General features: G+C 45.1%; 1 protein-coding gene across 2 annotated transcripts; it reads right to left on the bottom strand.

Annotated features, from left to right (window-relative positions):
- On the bottom strand, nucleotides 1-25,608 carry MAP3K8 (mitogen-activated protein kinase kinase kinase 8). Of its 2 annotated transcripts, none has more exons than XM_060097850.1 (8): nucleotides 25,197-25,608; nucleotides 20,076-20,437; nucleotides 11,275-11,442; nucleotides 8,865-9,126; nucleotides 7,266-7,372; nucleotides 3,092-3,244; nucleotides 2,222-2,468; nucleotides 1-932 (listed from the first exon to the last, which is right to left on the bottom strand). In XM_060097850.1, the coding sequence occupies exons 2-8, from the start codon at nucleotides 20,412-20,414 to the stop codon at nucleotides 802-804; spliced, it is 1,407 nt and encodes a 468-aa protein (XP_059953833.1). In that variant the 5' UTR covers nucleotides 20,415-20,437; nucleotides 25,197-25,608; the 3' UTR covers nucleotides 1-801. The 2 variants fall into 2 exon arrangements, with proteins under 2 accessions (XP_059953833.1, XP_059953832.1); XM_060097849.1 differs by lacking the exon at nucleotides 25,197-25,608 and adding an exon at nucleotides 24,853-24,930.
- Between the last annotated feature and the right edge of the window lie 641 nt (nucleotides 25,609-26,249).

Below are 26,249 nucleotides of genomic sequence, written 5' to 3'. Positions count from 1 at the left end.
AAAGAAAATAGAGAAATAAGAATTATAAAAGTCGCATCATTAAGAATTTATAAATGGTTCCATTTTTCTTAAAGGTCACATTCTCATCCTTTGGGATGTACAGACATTATGTGGTTTAACACAGTTTTATCCACATTCAAAACATCACGTTTTAAATGTTTGAGGCATAGCATGTACAGTACAAAATGTTTCCATAGGAACATAACAGAACCCAGCTCTATGGCCTGCTGTCGGATGGCTCCTAATTAATCAGTTAGCCATTTTTAAGACACTAGTTCAGCTTATTGCTACAATATTCAAGTTGTTCTAGTCACCCCAAATGTAAAGGCTTTCATTTATATTGCAATTTACTGACAAAGGCTCAAAGAGTTATCATAGAATACACACTAATATACACCAAACTACTCTGAGTTAAATGAACTTCCCATACTTAAATTAGAACCGAGAATAGTAATTTTAGGCTAATATATTATCCCTGTGATTGGTATTTTTAAAATTTTGAGCCAAGTGCATAGTGAATGGAATCAGTCACTGGAAATGATCTTTCTGTGAACTCTCAGCTTCCTTTGAGTCAGACGTACCACCTGAGAAATGAGAACCTTCCAGCCTGATGGGGCCCCGGGGCAGCTTCACAGATCAACACACAGGAGCCACGTGGAGTCACATTCATGAGTCGTGGCAGCCCAGCCGATAAACGCACAATTCACTTGACAGAGCCCCTGTGCGGAGTCAGCAGAATCAGCTTCCCAGAGACCAGTAAATGCTGAGTCCTAATTTAGGGCAAATGCCGCCATCCATCCATCAGCCGTATTCTAGTGTTGGTGGACCCCGGACAAGGTTGAAATAGCCAGCCAGGGCCCCAAGGTCTATGTAGAGAGAACGCTGCCTCTTCAGCATCTCCGATTCCTCAGTGCTCCCTGTGCATGAAGAATCTGAAAAGGGAAACATCGAGAACATAAAATAAACGACCAGGGGACATGTTCAATGATAAATGCCTGGCTCTTCAGCAAAACACGAAAACAACAACAAACGGTGGGCCTAATGGAACAGCATTCAAACTCTGGTTTTATTAAGGAGCCACAGAGTTGAACACTATTGGCTCGTCTGTGTGATACGACACAGACAAAAGAATTCAAAAAACAGTCAATGACCACAAGAAATCAGCTAGAAATCCTGGCCCGTCTTCCAACATCCCAGATGATTCTTTTTAAATGCAGAAAAGTCAGACAAGAAGCCGAGAAATGCAAACAAGAGTTCCAGGCTTGACATCTGGGTTTGGACCCAAATAGATTTAGAATGTCCCAGATTTTCATAAGAAAACTGGAAACCCTGCTCTGTGAATATTCAATGCTCCTGGAATGCGTATTGTCTTTCCTAAATGCGAAAGCTTCACAGCTGGCAGAGAGATTTTGAGCAGAGGAAGCAGAAATGCAAGTCACCTTCAAACTCAATATTTTATCAGCACCGTGATGTTTCCAAACAAGGGCTGGCGTGGTTCACCATAATTGCATTAAAAAGAACCCGGCTCTTCGCTAACAGCAAAACTGTCATGCTTGATCTGTTTTTAAAAGCAAATGCTATTCTCTGCTGCAAAAAAGCAAGGCAGAGCAATTCTCAAAGACTGCATTATCTCCATGTGCCTGGAAACCAGTTAGACTTTGCTGGTAAATTAGCCAATTTTTTTTTTTTTAATTGTGATTGTTTTCTTTTTGGCCGTGCCCCGCGACAGGTGAGATCTTAGTTCCCTGACCAGGGATAGAACCTGTGCCCCCTGCAGTGGAAGCACAGAGTCTTAACCACTGGACCGCCAGGGAAGTCCCAGCCAATTTTTTTTTTTTTTGTATATGCTTTTGCTAACATTCTTGCTGAAATTTCTCCAACAACTTATGGCATGCAGGAAGTCACTTCAATTTTCTAAAATTTTACTGAAGTCTAGTTGATTGACAATGTTGTGTTCATTTCTGCTGTACAGCAAAGTGACTCAGTTATACACACATATATTCTTTTTCATATTCTTTTCCATTCTGGCTTATCACAGGATATTGACTATAGTTCCCTGTGCTCTACAGTAGGACCTCGCTGTTTATCCATCCTATGTATACCAGTTTGCATCTGCTAATTCAGTTTTTTTCCCAAGTGCTTTCATGAGCTCTAATTATTAGAAGTTGGACAGAGACAAAGAAGGGAGGCAAGGGCGCTGCCCACCACAGGGCGTCCGTACCCGCAATGTTCTCAGGAAGCTCCAACTCCTTTCGGCTCAGCAGCCGCTTCCGCTCAAAGAGCGCAGAGTCCAGGCTCTGACAGCGGGGCTGATCCTCCCTAGGGGGGTTCAGGGCATCATGTTTCAGCAGGTCTGCTGCCCTGGGCCGGTGATTGGGGTTCCTCTCCAGGGCGGCCTCCATCAGCTCTCTCATGCCCGGACTGCAGTCTTCAGCAATATCTTCCAAAGGAGGCGCTTGTTTGTGGATCTACGAACAAACCAGCTCTCTTAGCATCAGCGGTATGAAAATATACCCTCGACAGGACAAGTACTCTAGTTACAAGACCTGGGCAGTCTTTTGTTTCGAAGCAAATACAGTTCATACCCTTCAGTAACATTTCCTAAGGAAACCGAGTAAAACCCATCTTTTGGTTGAATGCAGTCAAAGATACATGCGAGGTTTGAATAAACAGCTTTCCATCAGAGCAGTGGCCGAAGGTCCCTGTGCAGTAATGGGGAAGCGTCTACTTCTCAACCTCTCCACGGTCAAAGGGGGCCTGCGTGTTTCACTACGTTCCAGGCTGCCGTGGGGATCTATAATCTAACATCATTTTTTGGAATGTGTTCAAAGAACACATACAACTTCCTTGGCTCAATGATTTATGCTACTCTGATGCTCTTCAGTGGCATCTTGTATAACAGCATAGCTATAATTTCTGCCCATGCACATTGGGGTAGGTCCCCGCTCAAACAGTGATGCCTTCTTTGCGGGAACGGGTCATCGCTCCACGTGGGAGGAACTTTCAGCTTCCCCTCATGTGTCGTAGTTCACCATCATCCCACTCAGGTGTGTTATCTGAGAAAGAGCAGCTCCCCTGAGCAGGTGCTTACTATGTACAGGTAGGAGGGGTAGGCGGAGCGTGGGTAGCGCTTCACCCAGGGCGGGGTGCCTGTCTGCATGTGGATGAGTGTGGCCCCCAGGCTGTAGATATCTGCTTTGGTCGAATGGCCCCTGCACAGGATCACCTCTGGGCTCATGTAAATCTGAAAGAGAAGCAGGACAGGTCAGTCTGACTCCCCTCACCTGTCTAGGTACCACTTCCCTAATCCAGTTCGGGAAGCTTCACCATATTCACCGCACACTTCATCCCCTCAGAAGGGCCTGGCATTGCTGTGTTCCCTTCAGTGAAGGAGAAGCACAGACCCTCGGGGACCCAGGCAGCTCTGGCCAAGGGGCCCCTGCAGCCTCAGAACACCTCTTCGCACAGACTGAACACAAGGCAGACCAGGCAGCAAAGGAGCCACAGCCGAGAACCCACCTGGGAGTCCCACTCATCCAAGTTCTGCAAAGCACAGATCAACGCTTCCTGTTTCTGTTAAAACACCAATTCCTTTCATATTTAAATGACACTGAAATACATGTCCTCATTTCATGTTTGTCATTAAAATGCCAAACCACTAATTGTCTGCAGTCATCCAAAGGCAGCAGAAGTCTCCAGGGTATCAACACCGACTACGCAGAAGAGAAGAATTTAAAGTGTAATAGTGGGCAAGGGATCCTAATCGGTCATTTCTATGAACCACTTCTTATTTCTACCTACCAGGGAGCCCAGTGACTAAATATTAAAGGCATGCCAGATTCACATTGTGTAAGTTCTGTCTGGTTTTATGAGCCGATGCTGGAAAAGGAGGGCTAGTTTTAGAAATAGTTTCTGTAAGCAGCGTTTGTTTCTAAACGTAAAAAAGAGAAAAAGAGCAAACCCTGGGGAGCCGCGTCTTTACGGCGGCTGCAGGCATAGAGCAGTTACTACCCTCGTTGTCAAGATTTAGCTTTAAGAAGTTTTGATGCCGTCTGTCATCTGAACATGGAAAAGCGGGTGAGTGTTCCCAGAATACATTGCAGAGTAAATAAATAAAGAACTGGCTTACAAAACCTGGGGAAACTGCCCAGTTTCCCCTTCCTAACTTGCCTCAAGTACTTGCTACGACACAGTTCCGGGCTGTCTGGCTTTGGTTCCCTCACTGATTCTCTCTCTCTCTCTCTCTGAAGGACTTTCTTACCAAATAAAATCACAAGATTTCGCGCCACGGACAGCTGCCAACAGCAGTGCCCACCCTGCTCCACCCTTGCCAGCTCCCCTAAGCAAGGGTTAGGCAAAGCGTTACTGCGGGCGTCACCAAGGGCAGCGATGTGCTCAGGGCCCTGGAGGGACAGTGCGATGGCACCTCGGGGGCGGCAGCATCCCACCCACCTGGAGGCCTGGCTGCGGCCCCTCGGGCAGCTCCCCTTCGCCCCCGCAGGGGCCCACGGCTCACACTCCTCGCTCCTCAAGCCGCCCGAGCAGCAGGGCATGGGGGTCAAGGGCACTTCCTTTCAGGGCTGGCTCTGTGGGGGTCGTGCGCCCGAGGGTGTGGGCACTGGAGCAAAGGAGCCTAGCGGTCAGGGGTCAAGGCCTTCACCTCTGAAGACATTTATTACAAAGGGAAAGAGACTGTGTGTGTGTGTGTGTGTGTTTGTGTGTGTGTGTCCGGGCACGTGAGGATGACGTGTGACCTTACATAAGAACTTTACAAAAGGAAGCATGCAATCAAAGGAATTCTAATTAGCTATTCACGTTGATTTTTCCTTCCTTCTCTGTAGTAGGGAATTCAAACACAATAGCTTAAAGATAGGACAGATGAACCCTGTATGTGTATTATCAATATATGGTTACAAGATCATGTCCCGAATTTGAATGAGCTCTGTTGGGGGAATCAGAAATCATCTGTAGCCAAGTGATCAAGTTCTAACGGGAAGCGAATCTGCACGGTTGACCTTGACGAATTATACCTTCTTGGCTCTTTAAGGATGAGGAGTCATAACAAGGTTGCCGAGAGCTTTCCTTCCCACTTCAACTCACCGTCACACTTCACTCTCACACTTCGATCGTGAGTGCCAAGGGTAAGCAAACCCGGGTTGATCAGAAGAGTTTATAACTAGGAACGCCAAGGCCAGTTTAGCCCATCATAGAAAGCAACTTACACTTGGTGAAAATACCTCAATCCAAATACTATTCAGGAACAGACGCTGTGCTCCTATCTCATACCCAAGCACACACTCTCTTCCTGCTAGAAAATCCCAGAAAGGAGATGTCTTTCTCTGGCTATTGCAAAATGTTCAATTTGATCACCCTGCTGGGAAGAGAAAGGTATTTTCCATCTTTAATACCATAAATAGTTTGTTTCTCAAACTGGCTCCAGGAAAAAGGGTAGAGTGTCACATATCTGAATGTCTGACGACTGCCAAAACATGCTGAAGTATTTTCCGAAAAAAACATGTCATAAGTGTTGTCTTATTAGATTTTGTGCTTTGGGAAAGTTTTCCTAAGATCTGGTGACTAAAACATTCTTAAAAAAAATAATAAATTAATAATGTTCTCTTCTGAACATTATTCTGCTTGAAGACAACTCTCCAGAATCCTCTCCCAAGTATTTTCCAGAATAAGTTCAGTAATAACAGCAAAAACAAAGATCTCTTCTGCTGCCCGGGGCGGGGAGTCTTTGCTTTCAGAGAGTTAAGAAAAGGCTTACAGAATCCTGGTTTGAAAGGCAGACAATTTTTTTTAGCACTGCCATGAGTTCAGTGCAATACATTTACTAGCTAAACTAAAGGTTATCGTCTGATTAACACCGGGACTGACCTGATAATCTCGGGGCAAACGTCCAGCCAACTGTCCCCTCTCCATTTCCTGAGGGCACTTTCAACAGCTAGAAGGGCATGGGGGGCTGGGAGGCTCTGACAGCTCACCCTCTGATAGTTTATCATCTCACAGTCACGGAGAAGGGGCAGGAAGGCAGCTTCTACACCCATGTAACTTCCCAGATGCATACAACCCCACACCCACCATAACCAACCGTGAACCAAACGGTTAAACGTTAATAATTCAGGTAAATTTAAAATGGGTCCTCCCTCCGGAGCAGACTCCTTATTGGCTTTGCCCTGTGCTCCATCCCTGGTACCTACAGCGGTCTTCACACAGCAGGTGCTGGATAGACACTCACTACATGGGTCAACTGTTCAGCCTAATACGGTGAGCGCTACATATATTATTTGACAGCCCGTGCCCGCATTTCTCTGAATCCCATTTAGATTCAGGAAAGTTTTGTTTTTGTTGTTCTTGCTTCACAAATGAGTTAAATAGTACAGCAAGTTTATATCTTCAAATAAGATTCATTTGTGCTCCAGTCAATGAGACTTCTTTTAAGATTTCCAGGATTCAAGAGAGGCCTGAAATGCTGTCGGTTCTCAGTAAATGTTCTTAAGAACCATGACAATTATGGCTGTAATTGAACCGAAGCAGTAATATTCGTTATGCTAAAACCACATACCTTGGTTATATCAAAAAGTTACATAGGGGCTTCCCTGGTGGCGCAGTGGTTGAGAATCCGCCTGCCAATGCAGGACACACGGGTTCAAGCCCTGGTCTGGGAAGATCCCACATGCCAGGGAGCAGCTGGCCCCGTGAGCCACAATTACTGAGCCTGCGCGTCCGGAGCCTGTGCTCCGCAACAAGGGAGGCCGCGATAGTGAGAGGCCCGCGCACCGCGATGAGGAGTGGCCCCCACTTGCCACAACTGGAGAAAGCCCTCACACAGAAACAAAGACCCAACACAGCCATAAATAAGTAAATAAATAAATAAATAAATAAATAAATAAAAAGTTACATAGCCGTTACACCTTAGACTTTAGGCTCAGAAAGAACTAGATTTCGAGGCCCTGATCTATCAGTAGCTGAGTAACTTGGGGCACTTTATTTTAACCTCTTCAAGCTTCTTTTCTTATTTTAAAATGGGAATAATAGTATTTGCCTGTGATAACAGTATTGTGAGGATTAAACAATATAATTTATTTCAAGGGCTAAAGAGTATACGGCACAGAGTAAATGCTCATTAAACATGGTCCAATGATAACAATGATTGAATGTAATGGTTTTCCTCCCCTTCTTTGTCCTTTCTGCAGTAATGCTAGCACATCTTATTTTTACTCTTAGTAAGATATTGCCCATTCTGGTGTGAACATAATTACCTCTGTTCCTCGCAGGTCCTTAGGAAAATAGATCTCTTCAGTCATTTGGACACTTAGACCAAAATCCACCAAAACAGCTTTTGTGGACATGAAAACAATGTTGCTAGCTATAAAGAGAGGAAATTTTTCAGTAAAAAATTGTGTATCTATCCCTAAATAAAATGAAAACATTATTTAAAACAACGAGTTCCATATAAAGATAGACTGAAATGCTTCCCCTACTAAAATGGGCTTATTATGTTCAAAAGAGAAGGATGAATCTGGGTGAGAGTTTAGGTAAAAATCACTTCAGATTTGTCAAGAATTCAGCCAAGGTGGATATAAATGATTGTAGCCATTAATAATCCTCAAGATACAACAGCTAAGACATGGAAACAACCGAAGTGTCCGTTGATAGATGAATGGATAAAGAAGATTTGTATATATATACATTTTTGTGATACATAATATATACATATAAATTGTGTGGTATATAGAATGGAATATTATTCAGCCATAAAAAAGAAGGAAACCCTGCTATTTGTGACAATATGGACGAACCTTGACGGCATTATGCGAAACGAAATAAGTCAGACAGGAAAAGACAAATACCGCATGATCTAACATATGTGGAATCTAAAAAAGAAAAAAACAAACAAACGTAGAAACAGAGAATAGAGTGGTTGCTTCAGGTTGAGGTGGGGGGAATTCGGGAAGGTGGTCAAAGGTTACAAGTAATAAGATGAAAAATAATAATAAGATGAATACTATTTCATCTTCCAATAATAAGATGAAAAAGTTCCGGGGCTGTGACGTACAGCATGGTGACTACAGTCCATAATACTGAATGGCGTATTGGAGAGTTGCTAAGAGAATAGATTTTAAAAGTTCCCACCACACAGAAAAATCATAAATACATGAGATGGATGGATGTTAACTAACCCTATTGTGGTGATCATTTTGCAATATATACATATATCAAATCATTACCTTGTACACCTTAAACTTACACAATGTTATATGTCAAGTATTTCTCAATAAAGCTGGAAGAATTTTTTTTATATATTGAGTTTCAAGTTCTAAGACATAAGCATAGTATTATCAAGCCACTTTCTAAAACAAAAAAGTAAAATACCCAATTTTTGTCAGGACAAGTTTTGCTAGTCCAATTTACCCTTAGATATTAAGGGTTCATAGCAGGTCTCTCTTATGTATTTCCCCACAATCTCTTATTCCTAGAAAGCAGTCAGTGAAAGCTTCTTTAATGGACTATTGCCAAATTTGTATTCAAAATTAAAAAGCAATTTGTTTTTCAAAAACGTTGACTGTGTTTTTAAGTATGTTACTATTTTTAAAGCCTATTAACAAGGCAGTCGTTAATGATATGTGGCTATAATCTCTTGCACAACAATTGGAAAATCATCCTTCCTTATGACTTTGAAAGCTCTCGTGACCCCACTAGACTCTAAAATGTATCTCAGGAACCCAGGGAGAAAGGGCGAGAGTGCTGGCGGGGAGGGGTGTCTTCCCTGCCACCTTCAGATTGAAGGAGGAGCCATGTGCCTAAGGTCTAACTAGTCTTTTTTAAGCCAAAAAGGGACATGTCCAAGGAGAACTCACGTTTAATGTCATGGTGAATCACTTTCTTTGAGTGCAGAAAATCAAGTCCCTTGAGAACATGCTTTGTCACCCAAATAATCTCAAATTCTCTCATGGGTCCACAGCTCTCCAGTTTCTCCAGGACAGACCCTCCCTCGCCTGCTTCCATAAAGAGATGGACAGTTTCGCCCCATAGAACCACGCCGTATAACTCAGCGATGTTCTCGTGCCGGAAGCAAGCCTGGATTTCCACGTCAGATGGCTTAAATTGGTCTACTGGGATCTAGAACACAAAACACAAGGAAGATTCTAAACAACCCCAGGATAAAGAAAAGAATACACAACATAGGTCAACTCACAAACCAGAAGGCAAATAAATGCCCTCAAGGACACTCAGACATGTTGTGAAATTGTACCCCTGAGTTAAGATAATGTTTACTTGAGATATGCCTTTACATTCATGTCCGCTTAAGGTAAAAAAAATAAGAAAATAAAAAACAAAATAATGAAATACTGCTTTTATTTAGAGTATAGATACCCAACCAAAGAATTTTTCATGATGATTGAAACAAAGGAGGTAATTTCCCATCTTTTATACATGTAATTTCTATGGCACCTAGATTTTAGGTCATATTTTCAATATTCCTTGTCATGAAATAATATACTGTCTCTGGTCTCTCAGTTTGTGTTCTAACAGTGCATTTAAATTAGCACTGGCCATCTACTCTACAGAAAATTGGAAGTCATTAATAAAGAAAGAAGTAGCTCTTTCAGTGCAGATAGATATGGAATGTCTCCAAAATAAGAGCTATAAATAATGTCTCCAGATTTTTTTTTTTTTTTTTTTTTTTTTTGCGGTACGCGGGCCTCTCACTGCTGTGGCCTCTCCTTTTGCGGAGCACAGGCTCCGGATGCGCAGGCTCAGCAGCCATGGCTCACGGGCCCAGCCGCTCCACGGCATGTGGGATCTTCCCGGACTGGGGCACGAACCCGCGTCCCCTACATCGGCAGGCGGACCCTCAACCACTGCGTCACCAGGGAAGCCCAGTGAGTTTGTTTTATTGCACTTTAAAAAAAAAAAAAAAAACTTTAAAGTAGAACAGACTTTTTTGCACAAGAGTGCAAAACTGGTTAAGTATCAAACTCAATGAATTTTCAACTGAATACACCCATGTAACCACTATGTAGATCAGGAAACAGAAGCCCACCAGTGCCCTGAAGCCCCCTGCTGCCCCCTGCCTGTCCCTGCTCCTCACGGGCAGCCACTAATGGGACTTCCAACAGCATGGGTTTGGTTAGCCTTTTTCGGCCTTTATGTAAGAGGAGCCTCATACAGTAGATCTTATTTTGTGTCCAGCTGCTCTGGCTTAACCTAATGTAGATCTATCATCATCAATAGGAAGTTGTAAATCATTTCTTCTCTTCACTGGACAGCATCCCAGTATGTAAATACACCATATTTCAGCACTTGGAAACTTCCCAGTTTGGGGCTATTACAAATACTGCTGCCATGAACACTCTAGCACGTGGCTCTGGTGACCGCGTGTGCATGCCTGCTGGGCGAGCAGCTGCAGGAGTGGAATTGCTGGGTCACAGGGCGTGTGCGCGTTCACTTTGCTAGATCCTGCCAAACGGTTTTCCAAAGTGGGGCACCTCAGCATTCATTGTCCAGTAAGAAGAGATGGGGGGCTTCCCTGGTGGCACAGTGGTTGAGAATCCGCCTGCCAATGCAAGGGACACGGGTTCGAGCCCTGGTCTGGGAGGATCCCACATGCCACGGAGAAACTAGGCCCGTGAGCCACAACTACTGAGCCTGTGCTCCGCAACAAGAGAGGCCGCGACAGTGAGAGGCCCGCGCACCGCGACGAAGAGTGGCCCCTGCTCGCCGCAACTGGAGAAAGCCCTCGCGCAGAAACGAAGACCCAACGCAGCAAAATAAATAAATTCCTACCCCCAACATCTTAAAAAAAAAAAAAAAAAAAAAAGAGATGGGGTTTTTCTCTGAAATTCAGCCCTTTAATCTATAGTCCTGAGGAGGCTTGCAGCTTTCCCAGCGTCTGCTTCCCTGCCTGGTCCCCTCCCCAGTGGGTGGCATTAAAGCAGCAGCAAACAGATGTGCTCTTGCAGGGTGGCCCCCCTTCAGCCACCACAAGAGGGATGAAGTTATCCAAGCTGGCGCTAAAGAAGCTGGTACTTTCTTTGTTATCAGAGCAAACTGATTAAAATCAACTATGCCCTTAAGCAGACTTGGGGGCTGAATGGCCCCAGGTAGCAAGCAAATCTATAAAACACAGATGCTTTTTTTGGACACAGTACCCTTAGATAAGAGGCAGTCAAAGGGTAGCCAGCTTTGAGTAAAGTAAATAAACGAACACGCAAAAGCCCCTATGCCGAACACGCAGGGCACCCTGTCTGGTTATGAAGTACGTACCAATTTACATGCCATTCTTTTCTTAGTTTTTATGTCTTGTGCTAAGTATACTTTTCCAAAGGCTCCCCGAGGAATAAAATCAGAGCCAATATTCCTGTAAGTCAGCTTCCAAGGGATGAGAAGAACATCAGAGTCTATCTGATAGCGTCCATTCTGGGGAGTGATTACCTACAACAAAACAAAAATGCAGGAGGGTGAGAATTTCAGCAAAGTCCTCTTCTGAGACCTGCCCTTTAGAAACTGGTTACGTTCGACCACATTCCTACACGCAGGGTTCAAAATTAATGTCACTGTATATAATCATAACAGTGTACAGAAGCCTCTTAGAGCTCCCATTTAGAGCTTCAGCAAAACAGAGAAAGCATGTAACAGAAACACATCCCTGATAAGACCTGATCATATTTCTATCTACGTGTGAGTAATTCACTGCCAAAGAGAACTTTAAAAATGATTTACCTAAGGCACCATGACTGCTGTGACAAAAAGGCTGAAAATAAACATTGCAGAAATGTAAAGTGTGCATGCAAGCTGACTCGTTTCCAGTTAAAATGTGCTAACCTGTTAGTCTGCATACCTACTACTCAGAGGTGACGCACACTCATAGAGAGTAGGGAAATGAACTGATGATCACAGACGTTCTGGAAAACAATGTGTTATGCCAGAGCTATGAGTTGACAGTGCCACGTAAGCAAAGTAAGGGCAGAACCATTTCTCATCCATTCACTCATTTAATATTTACTGAGTGCATGGTATGTGCCAGGCACTGTGTTTGGAGCTGAGCAGGCAGCGATGAACAAGAGACAGATGACCCCTGACCTCTGAGGGTTCGTGAGTCAGTAAACACTTTGAACAAGAGGTCTGAAAACCAGTCGACTCAAAAGCTGAGAGCGACAACCTAAGTGTCCATCAACAGAGGAATGGACAAAGAAGACGTGGTACATATACACAGTGGAATACTACTCAGCCATAAAAAGGAATGAAATAATGCCATTTGCAGAAACATGGATGGACCTGGAGATGATCATACTAAATAAAGTAAGTCAGATAGAGAAAGACAAATACCATATGATATCATATGCGGAATCTTAAGAAAAAAAAGATACAAGTGAACTTACATACAAAACAGAAATAAACCCACAGACATAGAAAACAAACTTAGGGTTACGAAAGGGGATGGGGGGGGATAAATTAGGAGTTTGGGATTAACATATACATACAGCTATATATAAAATAGATAACCAACAAGGACCTACTGTATAGCACAGGGGACTATACTCAATATTTTGCAATAACCTATAAGGGAAAAGAATCTGAAAAAAAAAATATATATATATATACACAGTATAGTATAACTGAAACACGTTGCTGTATGCCTGAAACTAATACAACATTGTAAATCAACTATACTTCAATTTTTAAATAAATGAATAAAAATAACAATTAAAAAATTTCAGAGAGAGATATCCTGATAGCAGTGTGGGGTATAAGGGTATGTACCCTTGTCAAAACTCATCAAACTGGATATTAAAGGTCTGTGTATTTTACTGCATATAAAGTCTATCTCAATTTTTCAAAAGTGAAAGATTGAGAGGAGAAATAATTATAGATAAAATGAAAACAAATTAATAAGAGAGTCCGTGGGAGACATGACCTAAAAAAATCTGTTGGGTATGCTTTCAAGGGTTAGTCTCAAAATACAGGTTTTACCTATGTTTCATTAGTAATATTATGACTTCAGATTATGAATTCGGGAATTATGAAACTATCAAAGTGACACGAAGTTATTTCAAGCATGGGAGAGGGTGAAGGGGAGTGCGGATCACGGGGGTAAAGAGTAGAGACTCCGATTCATCTCCGGATGCACGGGGCTCCTCACACGGGCCCTGCTCTGGGAATAATCCTGGTGACCGTAAGCGTTATTCACTCAGGACCTACCATTGCTAATCTTAGCTACACCCCATGAACAGGCGTGCTCACTATCAGGGAATGAAGCAAAGAACGACGCTAATACTTCGAAATGTGAAGTCACTACACTTAAAACTTTAGTATTCACTGAGTGCAGCCTCTGCGCAGGACCCGAGGGGAAAATGACTAAGTGGAGCCCGCAGCGTTGCCAAGTTTGAAATATGACCTCCTTTCAAGAAGGGTCACCTCAAGTTCCTGGAGGCCACTTCTACAGCACACTGGGAACCACATGCAGACAGAACCAGGCTCACGGCACTCAGCTGCACTCGCTTTATTGCCTCTTCCTTGTTATTAAATATTTACAGACCCAATTTCATTCGATTCTCCAGGAATCCACTTCAGGGCTTAACTCACCTTTGGAAAAAAAAATTTACTTAAAAAAAAAATTTTTTTTTTAATTGAAGTATAGTTGGTTTACAATGTTGTGCTAGTTTCAGGTGAACGGCAATGATTCAGTTATCCATATACGTATCTATTCTTTTTCAGATTCTTTTCCATTATAGGTTATTACAAGATATTGAATATAGTTCCCTGTGCTATAGTTCCTTTGTTCTAGATCCGTGGGATCTGGCTCTGTCCTGCTCTGCTGGTCCCACAGCAAAGGGACAGCCAGGTTCAAGTTCGGGGCTGTAACCAGTAGGTCCTGGCTGTTTATCTATTTATATATAGTAGTGTGTAACTGTTAATCCCAAACTCCTAATTTATCCCTCCCCTCACCCTTTCCCCTTTGGAAACCATAAGTTTTTCTTCTATGTCTATGAGTCTATTTCTATTTTGTAAATAAGTTCATTTGTATCATGTTTTTAGATTCCACGTATAAGTGATATCATATGATATTTGTCTTTGTCTGACTTACTTCACTTGAAAGTTTCACTTTGGTCCAACCCAAATCTTCTCCAACCCACTCTGATGCAGTGTCCTCTTAGCCGACAGGACGAAGGGTAATAATACCAGCCATCTACTGAGCATTAATTCTGGGCCAGGCCCTGTGCTGAGTACTTCATACATTAACTCAGCAATTTCTCACAACGGGCCTGTGACGTAAGGACTCTTTATCCCCACTCACAGATGAGGAAACTGGCTTCAGGAGATTAAGGAACTCACTAGGCAGTGACGGTCAGGATTCAAACGCGGGTCTGTCTGACCCCAAAGCCACAGCTCCTATTCTTTAGATGAGAGCCTTTGATCTTCCAGAGGCTGTAATTAAAGCTGAGCTGTGGTCAAACCTCAGTTGTTAAATGTCTATGTTAAATGTCTACATTTACACGTCACTGAGCACAACTTGGCCTTCTTCGCTTTCGATCAAATACTACAGTTCCTTCACGCCAGTTTAGCATCCCCAGCGTTCTGGGGACCCTCTTCCAAACATCCTGCAAGTTCTCCCAGGCCACCTCAGACGACAGTCCCTGAACGTGTCGTATGACATGCAAGTGCTGGCGCGTTTGTGGGTCTGCAAAGTCCCTGGATCTCCCCCAAGTCCGACACCTTCCCTATTTCGGTTTGAAATGTTTTTCCCCTTTCTTCTTCTCCTTCTTCTTTCTAGGGGTCCAAGCTAATAACATTATGGAAATCTATGTTAACCGTTACCTCTGCCAACCCCTTAACATACTAAAGCCATGGTCAGGTGCAGACACGCAGTCCATTTCCTCATCCCAATCACTGCCATTGACACAGAACAACACTGGGCCCAGGAGCAGCACTTGAGAAAGGCCGTAGGTATGTCAGTGAGAATAATTCCATAAGGGTCCCGTGTGAAGTAGCAGCTAGGAAATGGATGTGACCTCGGTCTACAGGAAAAGAGGCATGGGCTCTAGAACAAAGGCCCAGCCGTCTCTGTCCTGCTCTGCTGGTCCCACAGCAAAGGGACAGCCAGGTTCAAGTTCGGGGCAGTAAGGTGGGCTTGAGGCCAGAGGGGGCTACCCACAGGAGGAGGAAAGGTAACACCACAGTGCATGAAAAAGAGCAGGCAAAGCCAGAGGCATCAGAGAAAGAAGAGGGAAGACGGCGTGGGGAACATGCAGTTTTGTAAACATTGGGAGGACTGTCGTAAGGAAGGCGCATGACAACCACAAGCACAACACTTGCATCCTTTCAACACGCGCTGTGTGTACACAGGTCACGTGCATTCATTGTGTGGAATGAATGAGGCCATTTACCCATTTTACAGATGAGTAAACAGAGGCATAGGGGTTGTAATGACTGGCCCAATGTCACCCAGCTAGTCCATTTCAGAGCTGAGATACATGCCGGGCACTTTAATTCAAGGGCCTGCCATCTTCACCACTCCTCATCGTATATGTATATACACATTTTTATGGCCAAGAAGTAGGGCTTAGGAGTCAGGGGAGTCAGAGATGGTTTTTAGTACCCTCTAAGGAAGGACTTCCCTACAATGAGCATTGGCCCAAAATGACATTAAATGCCCTAGAATATGATGCATGCTTCATCACAGGTTTCCAAGCACAGACCAAAATGCCCCAGCTATTATTGGAGCTGATAAAGGGGGTGATTCAAGCTTCAGACAGAGAGCTTGACTCAAGGATCTTTAAGGTTTTTTTTAACCCTGAGAAGCCAGGAATCCGTGACTAAGCCTGCGGAGCAGGACAGCATCTCACACCCACATCTATGAGCAAGCTCTCTGGGGCTCTTGAGCTTCCCAAACAATCACCCAAGAGTTGACTGTTTAGAACCCATTCTAGGTTATTCATCCCCAGATGAGGGTGAGAGTTGGTCTAGATTATAAGTAACTTGTAACACCCTCACACAAAGCAACCCCTGGCTTAGTCTCCTAAAGTTTCTTCCCCAGGTCCTGCTGGATGTTGGTGGAATCTTTTAAATATTATTTTCAGGAAAATAGCACCCACTTGCACACACATGCAGACCACCATTTTCCATGCCTATGCGCTTCAGGATATGATTGTAACTCCTGGGTCCTCCACCCTGTCCAATTAACTCCACAGGCGCTGTGGTTGTAGGTTGCCTGTAATACACCAGGCGTCTGTGCCTCCATTCTCTCCATCTGAAACATTCTCTGCTCTCCAGCCCCTTTATCTGGCTGATTCCAACTCAGTAATGTAGGCATCAGTTCCTCTTGGGGAAGTTCCCTGGTGGTCCAGTGGTTAGGACTCGGCACTTTCACTGCCGAGGGCCTGGGTTCAATCCCTGGTTGGAGAACTAAGATCCTACAAGCTGTGCAGTGCGACCAAAAAAAAAAAATTTTTTTTTTAAATTCCTCTTGGAAGCCTATCTGACATTCCTCCATTCCTCCTGCTCACCCTCGTGGTTATGTGAGGTATCCCGCCTGAGCGTTCCCATAGCGATCAGGGCTAGCTGTATTGAGAAGTCCTACACTGCATTACAATTACCTGTCTACTTGCCCTCTCCAGCAGGCAAAAAGCTACCAGGGAACACAAACTGTATCTCTAGCACCTGGAGAAGTACCTCATCCCCTGTAGAGGTTTGAGCTCTGTCTAGCAAATGAATGGATGAATACTGGAAGGAAAGCATTTGGTCCATCGGTAGATACACTTGAAGGTCGACTTTACCTTGGAACCAATCTGTTGGGTAGATAATTAGCTGCCATCTTGTAAAGCAGAGAAACAGACAGCAGCAAGGCCAGGAGAGAAAAGTTTTGATGGAGTCTTCGTGGGAAGACCATGGGAAGAGGAAGGTCTTGAAGGTGGGATGGTTCCCAGGAGAACACATGTGAGGATGAAGGAAGCCAGAAGCCAGCGTGGCCTCCTTCACCATCTTGTCTCGGACTGGCTATGATCTGGGATGGCAAGTCACCGTTCTTGCGCCATTATTTATAAAACAGGGAGCTGTGACAGGCTACTAGCTGTCACAGAGATGCACCTAATCCTTAAGGACAGTGACAGGAAAGCCAACCACAGCCCCCTGAGCCATCAACCGCAGGGTGACTTGCCAAATAAGGCATGGTCTACTTTCCTGTGGATTTTAAGCTTAGGTCTTCTTGCTGTATTTTATATTCTTGACCACTTTTTAAAACAAAAAGCTTTTTGAAAGTTGTAAAGATCCCTGCGTTTTTGATATGTCCTATTTGCAAATTTTCTCCCAAATATGACTTGATTCATTTCTGGAGCACAGGCTCCACGACAGGACTGACAACAATCTACTCTTACCCTTTGCTGGTAATATTTTCACTTCCTTTTAATGCCTTCATTTCTCTCGTTTGCTGCATTAGCTTTTTTTATCCCTCACTCCAAAACCTTCAGGAAGCTACTGCTTTGTACTCTTTATATTTTTCCTGAATTCCCTTCTGTACATTCCCAATTCTATGGCCCATCTCTCATCAGTCTGATAGTCCAGGGGAAATAAGCCCAAGTCTCTACATATTTACAAGCAAAAATAATGTGTTTATTCTGCATGTTTTCCTTTAAGATACCCATTTTAACAAATAAATGTTAAAAAAGAGAGAAATACATAAACAATTATGTTTCTGATTATAGATATATATATTATTTTGAACCAGAATTCTCCAGCTATATTTTAGCTAAGACAAATAGGTATTAACCCTTATTCAAATTATGACTTGCCATTTATAAACAGAAGTACTCTTCTCAAGGCAAAGTTAACTATCAAGTACAGTTTGGTATATCCAGACCAAAGCAAGTCATACAATGATGCAAAATGTAATCTTTTGTTTTTTTTTTTTTTGAAAAGGTAATTTTGCAATTCTGCTGCAAATTGAGCTATAGCTGAACACAACTGGCTTCTAACAAAACAATTCACTACACAGCTGACCTAAATCACTGTGTTGTTTTGAACTGAACGAATGTGGTATGCAAAAAATAATAATAATAATTACGTACTCGGTCCAGAATCTTTACTTGTTCAGCACCGCCCCCCATACATTAGCCGTCTTGCCATTTAGATACACCAAAGGAAAGGAGGCACTTTCATCAATAAGCGTGTTTTGCAAGTTCCCACCCACTCCTTTGTGAATTGTCCTTTTTCTAAAAATCACCTCAAGCCAGCACCTACATTCACCTTTCAGAGACTAAGACACTGACCACACCCAAACACATCACCTGATCCCCTACTGTGGCAACTAAGTGTTGTCACAATATTTTGGATTATTTGGATACTTGGGATGACTAAACAAGTATAGCCCTTGTCATTCATACTTTGTCAACTAAAGAGAGTGAATCTGTGGATAACTATTTACTGCCCACAAACTACAGTTCTGCAAGAACTGAATTTAGCCAGTATTAATAGCGTGACGTTTCAAGATGTGACGAGAGAAGCATAAAAATTCAGCCTTCAAAAAAACTAAACAGACATTCTTTCACATAAATTGTAGCAATATTTTTTTGCATCTGTCTCCTAAAGCAAAGGAAATAAAAGCAAAAATAAACAAATGGGACTTAATTAAACTTAAAAGCTTTTGCACAGCAAAGGAAACCATCAACAAAACAAAAAGACAACCTACTGGACAGGAGAAAATATTTGCAAATGATACAACCAATAAGGAAGGGATGAATATCCAAAATATGTAAACAGCTCCTATAACTCAACATCAAAAAAACAACAACCCAATTAAAAAATGGGCAGAAGACCTGAATAGACATTTTTCCAAAGAGGACATGCAGATGGCCAACAGGCCCATGAAAAGATGCTCAACATCTCTAATCATCAGGGAAATGCAAATCAAGACCACAATGAGATATCACTTCACACCCGTCAGAATGGCCATCATCAAAAAACACAAATAACAAACGTGGCGAGGATATGGAGAAAAGGGAAACCTCCTGCACTGTTGGTGGGAGTGTAAATTGGTGCAGCCACTATGGAGAACAGTATGGAGGTTTCTCAAAAAACTAAAAAGAGAACTACCATATGATCCAGCAATTCCACTCCTGGGTATATATCCAAAAAAATGGAAACACAAATTTGAAAAGGTACATGTACCCCAATGTTCATAGCAGTGTTATTTACAATTGCCAAGGAATGGAAGCAATCTAACTGTCCCTCAACAGATGAATGGATAAAGAAGATGTGGTACATGTATATATATATATACACAATGGAATACTACTCAGTGATAAAAAAGAATGAAAGTTTGCCATTTGCAGTAACATGGATGGACTTGGAGGGCATTATGCTAAGTGAAATAAGTCAGACAGAGAAAGACCAATACTGTATGCTATCCCTTATATGTGGAATCTGAAAAATACAACAAACTAGTGAATATAACAAAAAAGAAACAGACTCATAGATATAGAGAACAAACTAGTGGTTACCAGTGGGGAGAGGGAAGGGGAAAGGAGGAGAGGATTAAAAGACACCAACTATTATGTATAAAATAACCTGCAAGGATATATCGTGTAACACACGGAATACAGCCAATATTTCATAATAATACAAATGGAGTATAACCTCCAAAAATTGTGAATCACTATATTGTACACCTATAACTTAGATAAAATTATACATCAACTATACTACATAAAAACTACATGTTAATTAAAGACAAAGTCTTTATTCCCCTCTCAGATGAAGGAATCTCAGGAAGCCTTTCTCTTCGGCCTAATTGACGAATGAGCTCTTCAGTGAATTGTTAAATTAAAATTCATTCTTCTTAATTATCTATTTGTAGAACTAATCCTAAAATATGGAAAAGATTCTTTAAATGGAACTTTTAACGAAGACTCTTTTTTGCACCTTTCACATGGAGGTGATTCTTACAGATATTCCATTTTTAAAAACCATACCTGGCAGCCAGTCTGAACCAAGTTCAAATCCCACTCAGCATTAAGTGCTGCAGCAGCAGAAAGCTGAACACACGGCACTCAACTGATCAGGAAAAAACATACCATATTTAATAAAATTCCAGATTCTTGTGGTCGGTGTCCGTACAAACGCTTTGCGGTGTTGGATATGTGGTTTGCAAAAGCAAGCAAATCCTCCACGGTTCCGTATCGGACGGATGACAGCCAAGGCCCCTCCTGGCCGCTGAGCAGCACAGAGTCGGAACGCCCCTCTTCCTTGTGACTGCTGTCCTGACACACAGTCATCAGACTGGGTTCGTAGGCCACAGGCTCTTCACTTGCGTAAAGATTTTCCATAATGTCTATTACATCAGACACGTTCAAATGTTTCATTAATAAATCGATTTCTTCTTTGCTGTCACTTCCAGTGCTCATGAACTCCATCACTATCAGGCTCTCCAGAGAGTCTGCAAAAGAAACCTCAGCTACTTAGTTTACTGTATTTGTATTTGCATTTGAGATCAATGGGAAACTGACGTGAAAGGATTGGGAACAGGCTTCTATATGGCTTTGTTTATAAAATAAGGGCTCTGGCCACAGCGTGTGTGAGGTCAAGTGCACAGACAGTGAAGAAAGGGACCTTAGATAACCTTTAGTCCGGCGCTCGTTTTACAGAGAGGCCACCTGAGATCCAGCGAGCTCACTTGCTTCCCACTTACTCACTGAGTTGGTGGCATAAGCTGTAGCCACTGAAAATAAACGTCCACTAAATGTAAGTATGAATTAGGGCGGCAGGAGGTGAGGCGCCTGGTCCTTGACCGTTTCCAGCCCTGCTGCTCCCCCAAGGGGACAATCTTCCCTGCATGATCTCTGTGGCTTTTAGGCCGTGGGTGGCTTTTTTTAAAAAAAGAAACTCCTTGGGACTTCCCTGGCAGTCCAGTGGTTAGGACTCAGCACTTTCACTGTGGTGGCCCGGGTTCAATCCCTGGTTGGGGAACTTAGATCCCGCAAGCCACACAGCGCAGCCCAAAATAAATAAATAAATAAAATTAAAGTGGAAATTTACTTAAAAACAAAAAACTCCTTTACCAAATTCAGGAGCTAACTTTGCAAATAAAATTCAGGCCCTGAAGCCAGAAGCATGTCAAATGGATTTTAATCTAAGCAAATGTGATGATGGTAAGTCAAGTTTCAGGAATAATTCTGACACAAATAACAGCTCATTTAGAAGGGAGATGGCAAATCTCAAATCCTCTTTCTGCTGAGGATGGGTATGAGAAAGGAGAAGATTCCTTTAACTTGTAATCAGCTGTCCCCTCCTGTGACCAGGATTCTTTAACAGTACAAAGCATGCATCTCAAAGACTCAAGAAGGTTAACTTAATATCTAGATCAATGACTCTCTAGAAGTTGTGGTTTTATAAAGAAGTCAGGGAAGCCAAATCTATCATAAGCAAGACATGGGCAAGGTCAACTAACTCTGATTAGCCAAAACCGTATTTCAGTTCTTATATACAAATCAGGAGCCACACTTGGGGATCTGTAAATGAGAAAAAGAAGGTAAATCAAGGGTAAACAATGATCCTGTTACTCACGATTTTGGAACAACACCATTCCAAAGGATTAAAGATAAAAGGACTTAAGAGACCTAAGAAAATGAAAAGGTATGTATGTCTACTTAAACTACTGTGCTCCTGGAAGCAGCCTCTCTCTGACAAGTGTTTCAGCTTCTTGAAAGCACAGTCCTTCAATGCGTTCAACATACAGGGCTAAATAAAAGCCACAGGCTCCCATCAACCTGGAGCACAAGCACCAAACTCCAGGAAATATTCCACCTTGGGGCCACCTGCCCACAAGACCCAGACATAGGCCTCTTGGTGAATTTCACTTGGGAAAAGAACCATGCAATTTAGTGTCGTTATTAAGTTACTGGACGATCCATTTCTTTCTTTCTTTCTTTTTTTTAATGCTCTTTTAAAAAAATATTTATTTTATTTGGTTGGGCCAGGTCTTAGTTGTGGCCAGTGGGCTCCTTAGTTGCGGCTCACAGGCTCCTTCGTTGTGGCAAGTGAAGTCTTAGTTGCAGCATGCACTGTGGGATCTAATTCCCTGACCAGGGGTCGGACCCTGCCCCCCGGCATCGGGAGCGCGGAGTCTTAACCCCTGCGCCACTACAAATTGTGTATGGGGAAAGAAGTCTAGGATTGCGCAGTTATGACACGGCATCTAGACTCAGACCGCAGGGGACCAATCTCAGCCCCTCCTTTAGCGTTTGCATGATCTTGGGCAAGTTTTGTACTTTAACCTCACTGCATGTCGACGTCCCCCACCTGCAAAATGCAAGTGATAACAGCACGTCCCTTGTAGGTGGTGGTGAGGGTCAAAGGAGTTCGGGAGCATAAGGTGCTGGGTGCAGAGTCTGGTACACAGTAAGTAAACTATGTCTTTTGCAGCTGCTACGATGCGCGTGACATCGAAGGACTGGGTTGGATCCCTGGCTTTGCAGATACTGCATTAGGCCGCCTCTCTTAACTGCAGATGGGCTGCGGCTACCTATTCCCCCCCAACCCCCCATCCTCCCCCTCCTTCACAGTAAGGTTTTAAAGACTGTTTCTAAAATAAGAGACAAAGAAAGAAAGAAAAAAAAAAGGCAGAAACCAATGAAATGTTTTGATGGCTGCTATCATTACAGTTACATCTAGAGAGCAAAGGAAAGCGCCCTCTCAGACCTGGCTGGTCTTTGAGGAAGACTGATTCAGGCTCTTGGAGTCTGTTGAGTTATGAAAGGAATTTTTTAGGTTAATGGAGGAACACTGGACTTGGGTTTCATGGGGCCATTTAGTTGCAGTTTCTACTTGTAAAATTTACAGGGAAAAAAATGAAATTGAAACAACAACAGCTCAATTTAGGACCCCACTGGCTGAAAAGTTCCAAAGCTGCTGGATTTACTTAGCGAATGGCTGGCCAGAGAGAAAGTAAAGTGCCCAGTAGTAACAGGGCTATAGAAAGAGAGGAAAAGGTCCATACAGTTTACAAGTCGGTTAGCTGATCTGGAGAGGAAAGGCGGGTTTTGGTTTTTAAATCCTGCACAAAGCCTGGAACATTTGTATGTAAAACCTGAGAGGCGGAAACACACACGCCCGTAATCTGATTGCTGGGGAAGGGCAGGGAGGTGGAGGCGTGTGTCTTCGGTGCCACTAATCCCCTAGCAAGCCAGCCTCCACTCCCGCAAACCCGCGTGCAAACCCTCGTGTGCCCCAGAAAACCCTGACGACCGACCGCTCAGGGCGCCGGCAAAAACCTCAGCGTTTTCACACCTTAATTAAGCAGACAAGATGCTAACGATTTCTGCGTTATTCACCATCAGTAGACGTCTAGAAAAGTGAATGATGAAGAGATCTGTATTTCACTTTACAGCAAGCACCCTTCCCCACACAGTGTTCAATGAAAATCTGCATTAAATCCCCACTTGTTAACGCAGGAGGGGACTACACCAATTTTAGAAATGGACAAATGGGCAGATACAGTCAAAATTATCTGCTTCAAATAATTTCTGAAATTGGCAGTAAAGCCAAGAGGAAATACTCTCCTAACATAATGGCAAACTCTTAGCTACTTCCATCTCCATAAACAAAAGTCGAGGGTTTCCTGGCAAGTGCGAATGACAATGGCCAAGATTACTGGCGTAGCTCCTACCGCACAGAGGTGATTATACCTCGTGTTACTTCACATTTAAAAGATTTTTCTGCCAAAATAGTACATTGCCCCTCAGGGCACACCTCCAATAAGACTTCTTCTAATAATATTTTTTTTCTCAAAAAGCCCGAGAATTGGGACTTCCCTGGTGGTGCAGTGGTTAAGAATCCACCTGCCAATGCAGGGCACACGGGTTCAATCCCTGGTCCGGGAAGATCCCACATGCCGCGAAGCAACTAAGCCCGCGCACCACAACTACTGAGCCTGCGCTCTAGAGCCCGCGAGCCACAACTACTGAAGCCCATGCACCTAGAGTGCGAGTGCTCCGCCACAAGAGAAGCCACAGCAAGGAGAAGCCTGCGCACCTCAGCACCCCCTGCTCTCTGCAACTAGAGAAAGCGCGCGCAGCAACGAAGACCCAACACAGCCAAACATAAATAATAAATAAATAAACAAATTTATTTTTTAAAAGAAACCGAGAATGAAGCCATTCTAGCTGTATTAGAAGCACAGCCGCTTCAAAACCTCTAGATGCCTCAACCATCCAATTTTCCTTATTGGCCGTCTGCCAGAAATACCGCACACCAACCTCAATCCATCAGATCTGGGGGCGTCTGCCGATTCAAATTACCTTCTACTTGGCAAGTACCTAAAACTCAGGCCACAGATACGCAAAGCAACTGTATTACTGCTTCTTTCCCTGTTTTTGTCCGGAGCAGTCCTTTATTCTGGGCCAAAATACGTCTTTCCAAAAGTGAAACTGACATTGCAATGTTTTCTTAAAGACAGCTCGCGGCCTTCCCCGTTAAATTTTGGGACGATCTGGACGCTGCGCTTCCTTTTCAACGTGGTTCTCCGCCTAGAACTAGAACTTCGGAATCCTGATACTGCATTTCCACGGGGAAACATCTGTGAAATAACATCTTCCCCCTTAACATTCTTTCTCAGGCCAAAAGCCCAGCATTCGTGTTCTGCTATAACCACCCCACTGGTCGCAGAATGGGATCTGGGATGCAAGCGTGAAGTTGTTTCAGCTGCTCGGAGGCTCTCGACCCCGCTAACCCCCCCTCCCCTCCCTTCCTCCCGGTCCTTAAGACGAAGGGAGCCTTAAAGGGCTTGCACATGAGAAGAGCACCCATCGCCAGGGCCAGCGGCAGCCGGGCCCCGCGCCTCCGGGGCGCACTCACCGGGTCTGAGCAGGGAGGGCGCAGCCTTGCGGGTGGCGCCCGCGGCGGGAAGCCGGGACCTGCCCTGCTCGCGCGCCAGGGATCCGGGAAGGAGGAGGAAAGGGGAGGAGTCGCGGGGCGGCGCCCCGTGGGACCCTTGCGCAAGGTGCTTTCCAGCTGTGCCGGCTGCAGCCGCGACCCGCGCGCAGCCCCGAAGCGCCGCAGCCGGAGACTGGCACGCCCCCCCCCCCCAGGGCCCCGGAGCCCTCCCGGATGCCGGGGCGCCCCGGACCTCAGGGTGCGAACCGCCGGGGCACGCAGCAGGGCTGCGATCGAACGACAGCCCCGAGCCCCCGAACTTTTACCTGCGGCCTCCGCGCGTCCCCGCCGCCGTCCCCCGACGGCTCGCGGCGCAGCTGGCGGGCGGCCCCCGGGAGCCGGGCGCGCCGGGGTCCCCAGGTCCGGCGTCGGCAGGAGCGGGAACCAGGGCTACCGGCCCCGGAGCGTTGGCGCGCCGTTCGGGCCCAAGCGGTCGAGTGAGCCCCGCGCCTCTCGCGCGCCCGGGCCGCCCTCGTCGGCCCCTGACTCACAGCTTCTGGGCCGGCCGAGGGGCGGCGCAGCGGACTCCAGCCGCCGCCTCCCCGCCTCTTCCATTTCCCCTTTCTCTCCGTAAACAGAAAGAGCCCGCTGGCTTGCGGGGCAGCCCGAGCCCCCGCGAGGGGAAATTCCGGCCTCCCCCCGCTGGCCCTCGGGGCGCTGGGCGGAGCTGGAGGAGGGACGGGGGTGGGGCGCGCCGGCAGCGGGTCGGCCTCGCCACGCCTCCCGGGGGCCCCTGCCGGCTGCGCGGCCCCGGACCACCGCCTGGAAAAACACCCCCGAGGTCCCTCCGCCCTGGGGACCCGGCAGCCGCGGGGTAGAGGGCTCCCCGACGCGGAGCTGGAAAGGACGGCCCTGCCTCCGCCCCCGGCCGCCGAGGGAAGCTCGTCTTTCCTAAGGTGCCGGCGCCCTCGGCGCTGCTGCGGGGTCCCCGGCCCTTTCCTGCGCCCCCATGCCGGAGGGTGTGTCTATGTGCTCGGGTGGGGGGCGAACAGGGGCGCCGCGTGCTGCCCCCCCGCGCTGCAGGAGGCGCAGGGAGCTTCCCGGAACCGCGGCCCGCCCCGCTCAGGTTTCGGTCCAGGTCACACACGCAGAGGGGTGATGCGTGGCCCCCGGCACCGACCCAGTTTAAGGGCTTGGGAGAGGCTGCCGTGGGAGGTGACGGGCGCCGGACGAGGGCCGGGGTCCCCGCCAGCAAAAGCTGCTTTCGCTCTTTGCAGCCTCTATGGGAACTGGTTATTGGTGGCACCGCCCGGTTACAAAGTGTATCTGCCCCGTCTCCTCCTATAACCCACAGCTTCGAGTCTGGGATTCTCTGTCCC

This window comes from Mesoplodon densirostris, chromosome 4 (genome assembly GCF_025265405.1).
Source record: "Mesoplodon densirostris isolate mMesDen1 chromosome 4, mMesDen1 primary haplotype, whole genome shotgun sequence".
NCBI classification, from domain to species: Eukaryota; Metazoa; Chordata; class Mammalia; order Artiodactyla; family Ziphiidae; genus Mesoplodon; species Mesoplodon densirostris.
The sequence above is the reverse complement of the archived record's forward strand: the minus strand, read 5'-3'. Positions and strand labels throughout refer to the sequence as shown.